The 16,465-nt window shown below is 36.5% G+C and overlaps 1 protein-coding gene across 1 annotated transcript in view; it reads right to left on the bottom strand.

Moving 5' to 3' along the window:
• The window catches only part of LOC138175883 (membrane-associated guanylate kinase, WW and PDZ domain-containing protein 2), a 1,727,565-nt gene that overhangs the window by 120,823 nt on the left and 1,590,277 nt on the right, over positions 1-16,465 (bottom strand). Inside the window, exons 19-20 of the mRNA XM_069106526.1 lie at positions 11,585-11,825; positions 9,263-9,406 (exon numbers count right to left, since the gene is read on the bottom strand). Coding sequence (XP_068962627.1) covers positions 9,263-9,406; positions 11,585-11,825 — 385 coding nt within the window. The remainder of the gene's footprint in view (positions 1-9,262; positions 9,407-11,584; positions 11,826-16,465) is intronic.

Raw genomic sequence — 16,465 nt, 5'->3', positions numbered from 1 at the left:
AAGTGATTAATGCTTCGTTCATTTATTCATTCATTCATTCACTTGCCCCTCAACCAAACAAGGTGATATGAAAAAGCACAGGGGAAAGATAAGGTACTTTAGGGACAGCTAGGTGGCGCAGTGAATAAAGCACCGGCCCTGGAGTCAGGAGGACCTGAGTTCAAATCCGCCTCAGACACTTAACACAAAAACTAGCCATATGACCTTGGGCAAGTTACTTAACCCCAACTGCCCTCCAAAAAGCAAAAAAAAAAAAAAAGATAAGGTACTTTTTGTTACCATCTATCAAAAAATGATCATACAAAGCTCTAATTAATAAAATAAATTAATAGGTTTTTATTTAAATACAAGAAGACATCCCATGGGAAGACATGCCACTTAAAAATAATCTTTAGGGGGTGGCTAGGTGGTGCAGTGAATAGAGCACTGGCCATGGAGTCAGGAGGACCTAAATTAAAATCTGGCCTCAGACACTTAATACTAGTCATGTGACCTTGAGCAAGTCACTTACCCCCAATTACCCTGTCCTCCCCCCTCCAAAAAGCAAAAAATAAAAATAATCTTTAGGTATTTTCTCTTGGATTCTTTTTGACTCCTATAATTTATGATTGTTCTTCCTTCCCTTCAAATATTTCTTGACTTCTTTCATTGTCTTTGCTTCACTGGATTTCATCAATAAATTATTTAGTATGCTCATTATTATTTGCATAAAGTAATTCTGGCTATGTTTCCTATTTACTTTCAATTCTTAATTAGATTATGCTTCTGAGAGTTTTTAACTGTAAATTTATTTACAAGGTATTAAATAAAAAAACAACCTTTATCTTTTCTGGGTTCTAATCCTAGCTCTGCCCCTCATTACCTATGTGATCATGTGAATGTTTTGCCCTTTAAACCTTTCTGAGCTTCAGTTCCCTCAAGTAGAAAGTAAAAGCATTGGGCTAGATAACCTTTAAGATCTCTTTCAGCTCTAAAAAAAAAGTATGATCCTATGATTGTAATTTCCCCTGGCAGCAGATGTAACGCTTGCTATATTAATAGCATTTATGAACACATAAATATTTTATTTATTTAAAAATGTTTATTAAGTATGTACTATGTTTCAAGAGAAAAAAATAAGGGAAAAATTATTCTTATTCTTAAGGGGTGATAAGATATGTGCACTAATAAATGAAATGCAAAACACAATGGGATACATACATACTAGGGTACAAATAAAGTATTCAGAGTTCCAAAGAGGAAGAGATTGCTCCCTAGGATCAGAAAGGCTCCACAGAGGTAGCATTTGAGTTGGACCTTGAGAGGTTGATAAGACTTCAATGAGAAGAGGTAGGGGGAGAGAATTCTAAGTATTATTCTAGGGCCCATTGAATGGAATATTTTGGCTACACCATAGCATATGACCTAGCCAGATTGTGTTGAACTCCGAATATTGGGATGAGGGCACTGGACTTTCTACCATGGGAGGTGGAAAGTCACAAAAGGTTTTTGAGCATCATGGTCACATGATTCGCATATTCAGAGTTATCCATTAGAAAGATCTGACAGAACTATATTGTGGGGTTACTGCCATAGTTTAAATAAGGAATGGTGGGAAATTGAACAAAGGTAGTGAACGTGAGAATGATAAAAAGGAATTAGATTTGAGAGATACAAGAGTGATAGAGTAAGGCTTGGAAATTTATTGGTCCTAAACGATGAGAAGAAGGAAGGATGATTTGAAGGTTACTGCCACTTGTGATCAGGATAGTGGTGTCTTTGATGAAGATAAGGAAGTAAGAGCAGGTTTCAGAGGGAAGATGAAGAGTTCAGTTTCAGATTTGGGTTTGAGGTGCCTTTGAGAGATTCAAATGGAGATATTTAGGAAGCAGACCAAAAGCTATGAGGCTGTAACTCGAGAGAAAGTTCAGAGCCAGAGATAATGACTTGGGACCTATCCATGCAGAGATGACTGCTGAAGCCATGGGAGTGGATGAAATCTCTGGGTTGGTGATAGGGATTTGAAAGAGAAGAATGTTTAAAACAGGTGATAAAAGGAGTATGATAGAGATTTGAATGACAGATCAAAGGATGGGCCAGACAATGAGAAAGGTCTAATTAAGGTTGTGAAGCATAAACTTAAAATGGACAAAATCAGTACAGATTCCAACGGCACTCAGGAGACCAGGAACAGGAAGAGACAGAGAGGATGTAAGTGGGAAGGAATTGGGAATGAGTGGGTAAGGGGGATTCACAGGAGGGTAGAGGAGATTGGATGAATAATGAGATGGGGAAAAAAGTCAAAGGGACCATATGTATGCAGTAAGATAAAATTTAATAGGAATAAATGTAGAGTGCTACAATTTAAGATAAAAAAATGCACTGCCTAATTACAGAATGGATAAGATATGACTAGCAACAGTTCATGTTGCTAGTGAGAAAAAGAGGATTTTAGTGAGTTGTGACAGGATTGTGACAAACAGTATAATGTGGAGGCCAAAAAATTACCTTGAACTGCGTTAGTAGAACCCTGTCATTTAAGAGTAAGGAAGTTATGATCCTGTTCTATTCTGTCCTGGTCAAATTACATCTGAAATACTGTTTTCAGTCATGGGTAGCACATTTTAAAAAGGAAATTGATAGGCAGATGTAAGTCCAGAATATGATGAGAAGACGTGATATCATGCCACACCAGGAAAAGCTGGAAGAACTAGAAATGGTGAGCCTGGAGAAGAATAGGTTTGGAAGAGAGAACATGACAGCTGTCTCTAAGCATCGAAGAGATTTTGCTTCCCCAAAGGGAAATATTAGAAAAAATGAATGAGTAGAAATCAGAGGTAGATTTAGACGTGTTTCAAGAAAAAAAACACACACAAAAAATTTCCTAAAATTAGAAGGGTCCATAATTGGAGACAGTGAGATTCCTTCCCTTAATTAGAGGTCTTCAAGTGGAAGCTGGATGTCTAATTGTCAGAGATGGTAGAAACGGGTTCCTATTCAGATATTTATTGGACTACATGACTTCTGAGGTTGCTTCCAACTCTGGAATTCTATGATTTTACATTTCTCAAGTGGTGGCAGGTACATTCTTGAAATGACTGACCATTAGGATGGATAGTGATGCCAGAGGTTATGACGAGGGTGAATTTTGCCATTTGATTCTCATTTCCATGAGAATAACTGCATTAATACTTTCTAATAATCATATTTCAAATAATTTCTTTTCTCTAATAGTAATATTCTTCTTGGCCTTCTTAAACTATGAATCTTTTCAATTTGAATCACAATGATTATGAATTTCCACTGTATTTTACCTCAAAGGTCCCATTTATGTTTTTAGTTCTTTTCTGATTTTCAAAAATCAGAATTTATTTTTGGTGCATTTTTCGATGGTCAAAGTGATTAAAGAGATTTAAAAGATTAAAACTTTCATCTTTTTATAAGATTATAGGATCAAAGATGTTGACCTGGAAGAGACATTTGGGGCCACAGAGTCTAATCCCTTTTCTACAGATGAGACCCTGAGAAGTTAGATGACTTGTCCAGGGTCATAAAGCTAACAAATATCAACCAGTGAAAAAGTTTGACCAGTATGGCCCTAGCCCACCAGGAGGCAAGTATGCTAAGGCTAATAATCCCAGAGATCGGACCTTCCATCTCTCTTTTCAGCCTCTTAATGGATTGGCATAATTAGGATTAAATTCTCTGACCCTGGTTTTTCATTCTTCATCAGAAAATTTAGAAAAGATAGATAGATATCACATGGACCTTGCCTAAAACTATATAATAAACATTGAGCCCTGAGGGGATCTTAGCCTTCTACCAGGGGCATGGATTAGCTCTCCTTTTCCCCCTCCACTGTGTGCTGTCCACTTCAGGCATGGAGACGGCACATAAGATGCATGTTGAAAATATCTCTGTGTGGACTGGTGTTCTTCATCTGAAGTCTCCTAAACTATAGTAAGTACCTAAAGAAGGAGTTGAACTCAGATCTTCTTGACTACAAGCGCAGCACTTTAGCCACTATACTATTGAGTATCTTGTTATATTAGGTTGCACTCAGCTTTCTTTAACTCATTCATGCCATTTATCCTAAGTGAATTTATGAAATCTAAATTCTATTTCTCTTCTATGAAGTTTCTTGAAGTAGTTCCTTTAATTCCACTTCTCCTGTTATGCCTCCCTTTTACACCCCATCTAAAGTTAGGGTGGTTAGGTGGTGCAGTGGACAGAATACTGAGCCTGGAGTCAGGAAGACTCATCATCCTGAGTTCAAATCCAGCTTCAGACAATTACTAGCTGTGTGACCCTGGGCAAGTCACTTAACCCTGTTTGCCGCAGTTTCTTCATCTGTAAAACAAACTAGAGAAGGAAATGACAAACTATTGAAGTATATTTGCCAAGAAGACCTCAGAGTGTGGTCATGGAGAGTTGGACATGCCTGAAATGACAGCTATCACATCTAAAGCACTCCTTGCTCCTTTTTATAGTCAATACAGGATTGCTATTTCCTGGTCTCCAAACTGTCTCTTGAATTTAATGACTGGTTCTATTGTTCTATTTGCTCACTCTAATAAAGGCAAAAAGCTCAGTTCCAAGAAACAAATGACAATTCAAGGGTAAACAAGACCTTGATGAATAAATACAATCTTTAATCCTCCTTAGTTGGTCCCCTTTTGCCTTTATCTAATACATGCATACTAGCTAGCTAGCTCTGGTAGTGGTGTTTAAAGATATATATCTGCATTCAACGTGTTTCAGTGAAAAAGAACAAATCCTTTTGAAGAGATGGTCGAGTAACAAAAGAATGCTAATCCACTGTACGTTCCAGCCATACTGGCCTAGTTGCTGTTTGCTTTATGCGACATCCTATCACCCAACTCTGTACCTGTGCACAGTTCTCACCTCTGCCTCACATCCTCTGCCTCACTTCACAGAATCTCTAGCTTCCTCCAAAAATCTGCTTAAATCGCACCTTCTACAGGAGACCTCCCCTGATCTGCCTAGTTGCTAGTGCCCACCATTGGAAGTGACACATCTTGTTGCTGCTATTCAGTGGTTTCAGTCATGTCTAACTCTTTCTGACCCCACTTGAGGGTTTTCTTGGCAGAGTTACTGGAGTGGTTTGCCATTTCTTTCTCCAGCCCATTTTACAGATAAAGAAACTGAAGCAACCAGGTTAAGTGATATGCCCAGGGTCACACAGCTGGTAAGTGCCTGAGACTGGATTTGAACTTGGGTCTTTCTGACTCCAGGTCAACACTCTACCCACTGTGCTACCTACCTACCCATTACTTATATCTACTTTTATATAAATTCTGTTTTTATTTTTCCTTGTACATGCTGTTTTCCCCAATAGAATATAGGATCTTTTTTCCCTTTGTATCCTCTGAGCCTAACATACTCTCCAAGACATGGTAGGTATTTAACAAAGGTTGCTGAATTAAATTAATGAATTAAAAGTTACTTTTTAAAGAAAAAGCTGAGAACTCTAAAATTTCCTGGTAAAAACTGATCCAGGAAACACCTGAGATTCTCCCTCCTCCTATAATTATGTTGTATGGATATTTTCCCCTGAATATTAAATACCAGAATTGTAGTGTAACTGACCCACAGTCTCTTCAAATGCCCCAGAGTCATTCCTTTTGGACAAGTATTACCAAAAAGAAATAGCTCTTAAAGTTATTAGCGGCTCATGTTTGCCTGCCCTCATCTTTACTATCCTTGACCAGCCTTGAAAAAATTTCTAAGAAAGAACAATGATGCCTATTTACATTAGTGCCAGCAAACACTGCAGAACACCCAAAATGAAATTCATTAAGAAAGTACAGTAGAAGGCCTGCTGGGAAGTTGTGTCCAAATCTCCCTCCAGTACAGAAATCAGAGATCTTGTCATTTCCTTTTGAGAGTTGGAAGGGACTTCAGGAACCTTCTAATTTAATCCTTTCATTTTAGAAATGAGGCCCAGGAATATTAAATGACTAGTTCAAAGGCATACAGGTATTAAGTATCAGAAGCAGGATTTGAACCCAGGTTCTCAGAGCCAGTGGTCTTTCTGTAGGACAACACTGCTTTCATGTGTTTCTTGCTGCTATTTATACAATGAGTAAAGCTGCCATGATTTTTCTCATAGAGGAACACTGTTGTAAGAATCAGTGGTAGTAGCAAATAAAGGATGTAACAGGGCACTCAGCCCATATGTGAAAATGGGAGAAATTATGTTGCTTAGGGCAAGACAGGGCACAGAAGTCAGTTCTGTCATGGTGCCAGATAGAGGGGACACTCTTCTCTCTAGTTACAGAAAGCTAAGATAGGAGTAGTAGGCTTATTTTGTCACATACAGAGGTAAAGAATTAAGAAACGTAAGACAGATCTTATAGGGTCCTTAGGGATCATCATTTGATCTATCTTCTCCATTTTGCAGATTAGGAAAGGGGTATGTGTGTGTGTGTGTAAGCGTGTGTGTGTAAGCGTATGTGTGTGTGTGTAAGCGTATGTGTATACATACATGTTTAGGGTTGTAGACTGGGCTTGCTATTTTACTGAGATGGGATCTCCCAGGGGAGGAAACATGGTATTAATGCAGATTAGTACCTACCCTGCAACTTATAGAGATGCTTAGGGAAAGAAGAGGGGAAATAATTTGCTGAAGGTTACACAGAGAATATGTATCGAAGTCTAGATTTGAATTCAGGTATTCTTGACTTCAGTGTCAACTCTCTAGCCACTATGTCACACTGTCTTACGTGTGTGTATATATATTTATATGTACATATATTTCTGTTGTCTATATGTATTTTCTATATGAGTTTCACATAGACTTTCATGTATATTTTCTATATATGTATCTATATGTGCATATATTTCTACACATCTGTTTTTGTTTCACATTGATTTTTGCTATATTTTCTATACATGAATCTATCTATATGTACATACATTTCTATATGCCTATATATATTTTCTATATGTGTTTCACATTGACTTTCTCTTTATTTTCTATATATGCAGTGATCTATATGTACATATATTTCCATGTCTATATATGTTTTCTATGTGTTTCACATTGACTTTCACTATATTTTCTGTCACTATATGTACACATATTTCTATATACCTATATATTTTCTGTTTCACATAGATTTTCACTATATTTTCTCTCTCTATATATATATCTGTATGTACATATATTTCTATATGTATAATTTTCTATGTTTCACAGAGACTTTCATCTATATTTTATATACACATATCTATATGTATACACATTTCTATATGTCTATGTGTATTTTCTAGGTGTATTTCACATTTATTTTATCTATATTTTTATACAAGCATACGTACACATATTTTTATATATTTATGTATATTTTCTATATAGCTTTCCCATTTATTGTCATATATTTTCTATTTGTGCTCATATTTATATATTTCTACATATGTGCACAATATTTATGTATATACACATACAGAAATACATATATGTATATATTAGTTTATATATGTGCATATGTGCATAGTACATGTATGCATATACATGGATATACACACAGACATATATATTGGGTAAAGGAGGAAGAGCAAAGATGAGACAGAATAACTTCTCAGTGTTTATGGGATAATGATCATGGATGACTGATAAAGTATGAAGTTGTACAATCTTATTTGGTTTCTGTTTTCTCTTTCTTGCAGAATGGACCTTGGACTAGAAATGTTAGAACAAAAATAGTTAATCATGTTAACAGAGTTGAAGCCCAGAGTAAGTGAGGCTTCCTTGAGGAGCTCAGGTCACCAGGTATGGAAGAACTACATCCAGAGATCTGAAATAATGGGCAGAAGAGGAGCCAAGGAGCCATGGCTAGAGGTTTTAGATAGATAACGGGAAAAGGAGAGATACCATCCAATTGCAGCAGGGAGATGTTTACAAAATTTGAAAAAGAAGGATCATTGATTTTGTAAATTTTCAGTCAGTGAGCTTGACTGTTTTTTGGCAAAATTCTAGTCCAAATTGTTCTGTTGTAAAGAGTGCTTTATGAATCCTATAAAAGGGAAATGGTGCTTACTGCTTTCATTTCTAGGTATTCATTCAAACAACCAGGATGGCTTCATCAAGAAAAGGTCATTTCAGATTAATCTTGGCTAAGTTGGGCAATGACATTTTGTGACATGCTTGAGGTATCCTGAGTTAAGTGAGTATATACATGCATTTATATATATATATTTAAAATTATTTTCAAGTATTTAAAGGTATTTCTTATAAACAGAAAACCTGAGGAGCTGCATAAAGCACAGAAATATAGACTGTCCAAGATGGAAGTGATTTCAGAATTATCTAATCCAATTCCTCTTATTTTACAAATGAGGCAACTGAAACCCAAAATAAGGCAAAATAGTTTGCCAATACTAAAGAAACTCAATTTATTACCAATGGAGAAAAGCAGTAGGATATAGGAGAAAGAACAGTTCTCTTGGAGGCAAAAGATCTACATTTGAACCTCAGTTCTGACATGTGATCTCAGCAACCTTGGACAGCGTGCTGTTGCCTCGCAAGCAATATGGGAATTATCTGAATTAATATGTGCACTATCTTACAGGATTATTTTAAGAAAAGCACAGTGTAATACCTGAAGTGCTAGAGAAGTATGAGATGTTATTATGTCCAAGGAAGTGAAGAACTTTTTCATTAATGTCAGCCATAAAGAGTAAAAAGATACAATCTTAAACGACAACGGAATTATCCAACCACAAAAAAGCAATTATGCTCCTCTTTCCCACTTCAAGTTGTTTCTGAATTTTTTTTCTTTTGTCCTTTTAGGTTAGTTTGCCCTTTTAAAGACAAATAAATGAATAAACTACACTGAGGAAGGTATATGAAAAGAAATTAGAGGGTCTTGCTATTGTCAATAAAATGTAATTCCTACATAAAATTTGCCTAAACCTAAAAGAATTGGAATTTAAGAATACCTCAAAGGACCATACTGTGTCTATTGATACAATGCAGTTCTTTCTTAAACCCATAAAGCAAAGAAAATGTGTAGGATGAAAATGTTTATTTCAAAGTAAAATTATGAAAAGTTTTTAAGTGAACTGATATTCCTGGTTCATTGAATGTTAAAATTCAGTATAAGCTAACAATGACAAAGAGAGTTCAAAAGTAGTACTAAAGTCTGCTGAGTACTGGAACTTCTTCCTTGTTAAGGTAACCCAGTTCTATTCTAATATGATAGAGTAATGAACCTTTGAATATACTCTTAGAAATTCTGAGAAAAGAGTTCTTACTTACTCTCATTCTTCCATTCCTTATTGCCGGCCCATCTTCTGCCAACCTCAACACATACAGATCCATTTTGTATTCTCTTCCTCCACGAATACTAAATCCGAACCCTTTGGCTCCCTTCTCCATGTCCACAGTAAAATAATCAAAATCCTGTTGGGGCAGAAAATGGAATAGGTGATCTTTGGCTCTCAGAGAAGACTTCTCTGTGTCAATGTCTTTCTTTTTCTGCTACAATTAATTTTCACTAGGTGGTAAATAGGTTGAAGGAGATGCCATCTAATCTGGCCATTGTAAAAAATGCAAATCAAAAACTTCCAACACTCTGGATCCATTCAAATATATTTGTTTGGGTCCTTTAAAGAGCTATAGTGTAGCTGCCTTAATTCTGGTATGTGTCAGTTTACTTGTAAACATGTTATTATTACCTATAGTTATGACCTTTTGACTTGATCTCCCTGATTCAGCAGTTGTTGAACAAACATCTCCATTAATGTGTTGGTGTGTGTTTAAAAATTATAGGATTTGCCTATTAGTAAAGTGAGAATTAATGGCATTTTGCTTTTGCTGTTTCCACAGATTACAGAGTATCAAACAGAAACACACAAATCATAATTGATCTTTCATGTTCACAGGCAAGTAAATTTTTTTAGCTGCCTTTTATTGATTTTTCTTTAGAAATTTTATTTTTGGGATAGAGGTAATCTTCCACAAAGATGATAAAAAATGTAATTTGATCTAAATACAGATATACTTTATTTAGCTCCCAAAGAAGAAGTAATCGAAGTTCCTTTTCCCCTACCCCTACCCCATTCCATCTCCACATGTACAAAGTATAAACATTTATAAAAACTTCATTGTTTGTGTACATTGAAAATGGCTTATGTTTTGAATTCCTACATTCTTGCTTTGCCTAAAATTTTCAGCATCTTCCTTAAGGGCTCAGTTAAATGCATTTTAACTGGGTTAAGGTATTATGATATCTAAGAATTAGCTGGCACATTACTTGCAGGGATTAACCCATTTCTGTCCTGTTCCAACCTCTGTACTGTCACACATAAAGGGATAACAGCACACAGAGTAACCCTAGAGTACTGTCCTAGCCAGTTAGAAAACCATAGTTAGTATTTTCTTTCCTTTTGCTTTTTGGAGGGCAACTGTGGTTAAGTGACTTGCCCAAGGTCACACGGCTAGTTTTTGTGTTAAGTGTCTGAGGCCGGATTTGAACTCAGGTCCTTCTGACTCCAGGGCCAGTGCTGTATATTCACTGTGCCACCTAGCTGCCCCTATAGTTAGTATTTTCTTAAAGCATTTTGCTAATTTAAGGAGGCTACAGAAAAATTTATGGATTGAGAACAATAACAAAACAATCATCTAAGTTGCAGCAATGGATAATCCTATTGTTTCTAATTCTAATGTCATAATTTTCCTTTCTCTACTGAGATTTAGAGTATCTAAGGAAAATGGTTCCTAATTTATTTTTAAAAATTATTAACTTGGGGCAGCTAGGTGGCACAGTGAATAGAGCACCGGTCCTGGAGTCAGGAGGATCTGAGTTCAAATCTGGTCTCAGACACTTAACACTAGCCATGTGACCTTGGGCAAGTCATTTAACCCCAATTGCCCTGCTTCCCCCCCCCCCCAAAAGCCAAAAAAATCAAACCAAAACAAACTAATAAATAAATAAATAAATCTATAACTTCAAAATGTATTTTTCAAAGCTGCTCTGCTTGGTTAATGCTTCCTTCCAGCTTTCTTTCTGTTATCTTCTTGGCATTAGTAATCATCATCTTTCTTTCATCTCCTTCCTTCCTTCCTTCCTTCCTTCCTTCCTTTCTTCCTTCCTTCCTTCCTTCCTTCCTTCCTTCCTTCCTTCCTTCCTTCCTTCCTTCCTTCCTTCCTTCCTTCTTTCCTTCCTTCCTTCCTTCCTTCCTTCCTTCCTTCCTTCCTTCCTTCCTTCCTTCCTTCCATGGACAGCCTATTGCTAGTCTGCTTCCACAAACCCTATCTTAATTGGAACAAAAAAAACACTCAGAAAAACCCCAAATATCTTATAACAAATATGCATAGTCAGGCAAAGCAATTTATCACATTGGCTACGTCTAAGAAAGCATGTTTCATTCTTCAACTTGAGTCCATTACCTTGGACTTATTTTTAATCATGAAATCACAACATTTCAGACCTGGTAGGTTGCTTAGAGCTCATCCAGTCCAAACCCCTTATTTTATAGATGGGGAAACTGAGACCCAGAGTGATAGTGATAATTTTTCTTTATTAATTTGAATCTAATTCAATAAGTATTTATCAAATGACTACTATGTGCAAATTACCTGGGGTTGCCTGTAATCGGATAGAGGATATTGCCTCGTATCTGGAGAATGTTGCCTGTAGTCTAACAGAGGGGGTTGCCTATAGTCCAAGGGTGGTGGTTGCTGATAATCCACTCCTGGGGGGTGCCTGTAGTCCAGTGGGGGTTGTCTGTAGTCTGTTGCTGGCTGCCTGTAGTCTGTAAATGGAGGTTGTCGGATGTCTGGTTTCACATCTTGCCTTGCTTTTACTTCTGACCTATAACTAAACACATCAGAATAATGATGAGTTGGGTATCTTAGGGCATGAAGGGGAGAGAAGGTCAACAGTCTTCAAACATTATTATAAAAGAAGAGTGTAAGGTTTCTCTAGTTCTTTCATGATTATAGAGTAAGTAAAATAGTGTTCTAGGCCAAGGCATCTTAAACTTTTTCCACTTGAGACCCCCTTCAATGCTACTTAAACTGTGAGTCAACTCACTAAAACTCTTAAGTTACAAAACAGGTACCAACTTGAATTGAAAGAGAGAATTTTCTCATCTGGAAGTTCCCTATTCCAAATGAATTAAAATAAATAGAATGTTTTCTATTTAGCAAACACCATATGCATTTTCACCTAAGCATTTAAGTATTCAAAATCAAAATGACAGCTCTACCTGAACAAAATTAATAGCTTACTCTTAGTTCATAATGATATAATGACTAAAATTTTTAATCATTATGTGCAAAAAGGCCAGGGATATCACTATACCCAATTATTTATTTATTGGTTAAAAAAAAGATTAAAAAACTCATAGATCACTGGATATATCATGTGACATTTTCCTAGGGATCTACATGTATTTTAAAATAGCTATTAAATATAACTATATCCCAATAAGCTAGGTTTTATTACACTTGATTGTAGTTCATCTGTCATTTTCAAAGAAGACCAGTGGGTTCCAGCCCTGCCTCATACATGCTGGCTGTGACCATGGGTCAGTCACTTAACCTCTAGAGCAGAGATGTCAAACATAAGGGTCATGAAACTTAACCAGATTAAAATGTAATTGGAAAATTTACAAAATAAATAAAAATAGAATACTGATAATAAAACAAAATTTTATAACTAAGACAATATGTGGCCCACATATATCTATTTGAATTTGACATCACCATTCCAGACAATTCTCTAAAACTAATCTGTATTGGTAGAGTGAATCTCCACATCTAGTAGTACCCTCTACCAGTGAAATCATAGGTCCCATCCTTATCCCTATTTCCCCCTTCCAGTTCCTCCTTGATATAATTAAAAAAAAAAACCCAAAAATGTTTTTTGCGTACTAAGTACAAGATATGATGCTAGGCACTAGGGGAAAAAAGTAATGGTCCCTGCTCTCAGAGTTTATGTTCTCCAATATTATTTCCATGTTTATAACTATTCAATGTGTTTTTGGACAATTAATCCAAAGAATTAAGCAGGCTATGACTGTGCTCAGAGTACATATCAAATAAGGTATTATTAGGAGTATTCAATGAAAGAAGGGAGAAGGTTATTAATGCACTGATTTCTCACCTTTTACAATTTGGGAGCTTCTCATTCTGTGGTTGTTTCTATATTCTAGTCACCATCTTAATATATGTAAAAGTCAAAAAACAAAAACAAACAAACCAGAAAACCCAACCCCAAACAAGCATACAAACCACTCAAAAATTTCTAGCTGCTTGGGTGGGTGAAGTCAAGGTGTCATAGACTGGGAATTTCTAATTCTCCTCAAAGGGGGGAAACACCTGGTACCAACCATTGTAGGGCCACTGAAAAGGAAAATGATCTCTCCTATTGTGACCGTGAATATATAGAGTGCTTAGCTCTGTTGCTCACTGCTTATTGCCATGGCAACAATCCACAATAAGTCACCCAGAGATTTAAGTACCAAGAGCTGTCATAGGATGTCGAGTAAGGGGAAGAAAAGATAACATTTAGTATAATGAGAAGTTAATAATCTCACAAAAGCTAAATTTCTAATATTGATATCAAAACAAGAAGGAAGAAAATATTAAGTTCTAAGAAAAAGTTGAGATTTATTACAATAAGGAAAACACATAAGGACTTTTTTCCTTTTAGACTAGATGGTCCCTTCACAGTTTTATTAACTCACTGAGACTGATCTATGTTAATTTACTAAAAAACCACTATTTGGTGCGAATACATTGAAATTGCCCTCAACAGATGTGGATGGCTGTCTGAGTCCCTTGGAAAGGTATTTGTAATGCACAATTATTTAAAATTAGCTCTTCTCAACAGATCCCATTTTGGTATTTAACCCTAACAGAGGCAAGAAATGCCTTTTGTGAGTTGCATAATTTAAGCTCTGCTTTGAGGCCCAGCAAGCTGTCCAGGCACCTACTGGGAGCCTGCACAAAGAGAAGAGAATTATTTAAATACTCTTTGAGTATGATGCTTAGTTATGCAAATGCATGTATTCAACACTTGGAATTAAACTGACTATCATTAGTCGGTGTATGTGTCAAATTTCTCTCTGGAAAGAGACTTCTTGACCATTGAGATGTTATATGATTTTAAATTACAGTGTAACATTATAATTCCATTGTTCATATTTTATTTTTGTGAAATACCTTTTATCCTCTCGGTCCAACTAAAGGAGTCCAGTCATGTTACAAAAAAGGTTGATATTCAAAAGTTTCCATGCAGATCAATAAACATTTAAAAAAAAATCTACGTGCAAGATGATCGTTTTATTCTGTGGGATACAAAGATAGGAAGCTAATGGCCTCTGGCCTCAAGGAGGTTATTAAGGAAAATAGCTAGAATTTATATAGCCCATTAGTGTTTGTAGGGAGTTTTATGTGGTTTACCTCATAATATCCTTACAACAACCCTGTTTTATAGATGAGGAAACCCAGGCTAAGCCGTGTTAAGTGACTTGCCCTAGGTCACACTCTGGTCTTCCTGACTAGTTACTGAGGGGAATAACAAGTATAAAGATAAGTAATTCAAAGTATTTTCACAATACAAAATAATTTCAAGAGGTAAAGTGTGTGTGTTTTAGTCTAAAAAGGCTTTGTAATTGGAGAGCTTTGTCTTGAATTAGCTGGGAGATTGTATGATAATAGGCTGAAAGAAGAATGCCTTAAAGCACCATATAAAAGTTGGCAAAATACTTTAAAAACATTATTTCAAATTTTATCCTTAGAAAAACCCTTGAAGATGGGAGCTTAATAAAATGCATATTGCTTAATTGATTACTCTTTCTCACTATATAATATATTAACTCTAATAAATCTGCTTTCTCACAAGTGGTAATAGAGGTAATGGGGTGCTGGGTGCCCGTGCTTGAACCACAGCTTGTAAAATCACATCCAGTTCCAAAATCCCATTTCTCCCTAGCCTCAAACACTGTCTCAGGCAGCTTCTTTCTAGCTCAAGGGCAGCATACTCCAGCAACATACTTAACTCTCTTCCTGATACAGTGGCCAGCTGCACCTGCGGAATTTAGTAGTTTGACCCAACTGTGTACTGGCTGAAGCAGCTGTGTACTCAGACATACCTATTGTATGCATCGTAGGTGCAGTCATATGTATACCTCCTAGCTCATTATATACACCCTGAATCCCTCCTTAGCTTAGGATATACATATACTCCCAACATCCATCTTGTCAAACACTACACTGATGGGTGGCAGCTTGGTCAGCCCTGACCACTAGCTGACTTAGTGATGTTTCAAGCCTAAAACCACACCTCCATGTAGCCCCTGTCCCTTGGGCTATTTCTCAGTGAACTCTGGGTAAAATACCTGCACGGTAGATATTAAAAGTGCATGTTCCTTTAAGCACTGTCCTCTCCTTAACCCCTCCCTAATCCCGCCCTGACTCACCTAGTTAGCATATTTGGCACAGGTTTTACTATAGTTATCTTATATAAACTATAATATACCCCCTCTAAGCTTGCAGGTTCCCTAAGAACTCTTGCCCACTTTGCCTCCTTGACTTAGAGAATGCTTGAGTCCGTGAATTCATTCTAGACTGCTTCCCAGGGACTCTGGTTATTGGGGTTCCTGGACCCCCTGAACTCCTTGACCCTCTGTGTCAGAGGGGACAGCATAGATAACAAAGCCACTTGGAATTTTTGTAACCCACTCTCTGCTTTAAATGCTCAAAAGACATTGATTTTTCTATTCCTGTGGTACAACATATATGTGCTTATAACTGCATACATCTTTATGAAAGAGTCTTAAAATTTGAGATATTAGGATCTTTAATTTAGAGATGGATGGGGCAATAGAGATTAACTAGTTCAATTCTCTTATTTTTATGGGTAAGGAAACTGAAGCCTAGAGAGGAAAGACAACCTATTTCACACAAAAGCTAACAGTATATATTGTTTATTTAGAAAATCAGCCTCTAGCCTCCTTTTTACTGTTTCTTATAGGATCATAGATTCAGAGATGGAAGTGACCTTAGAAGCCATTTTTTAGATAATGAAAGTGAAGCACAAAGAGATTTTGACTTGCCCAGGTCACAGAGCTAGTGTCTGAGGCAGCATTCAAACCCAGAACTTACTCCAAGCTTAGTGCCCTGTTTACTCTACCACAAAATCTCTTTTAGGTACAAACCATGGGTACAACTGCCTATGTAAATGGAGAGGGAGTGTGTCATGGTTAATATAAAACATTGGAAAGTTAGGTTTTGTAATGAATCCTGTTTGACTTTGAAGTGTGTTATATAATGTTTTTTTCCCCTGCAGATTCATCTCCCTAGATAGAATTTGGTTTATTATGACACTAAGATTATTTTTCACTTTTTGAATATGCACTAACTGGGTGGCGTGGGAAGAAAGGAATGCCTTGGAGGATGCCAACACAAAAAATAGATAATTTCCTTGCAGGTAGTTGAGTAATACTATTT

This window comes from Petaurus breviceps, unplaced genomic scaffold (assembly GCF_028583685.1).
Source record: "Petaurus breviceps papuanus isolate PSGF00001 unplaced genomic scaffold, PetGlider_PUasm1.0 79, whole genome shotgun sequence".
In the NCBI taxonomy this organism is placed as follows: Eukaryota; Metazoa; Chordata; class Mammalia; order Diprotodontia; family Petauridae; genus Petaurus; species Petaurus breviceps.
The sequence above is the reverse complement of the archived record's forward strand: the minus strand, read 5'-3'. Positions and strand labels throughout refer to the sequence as shown.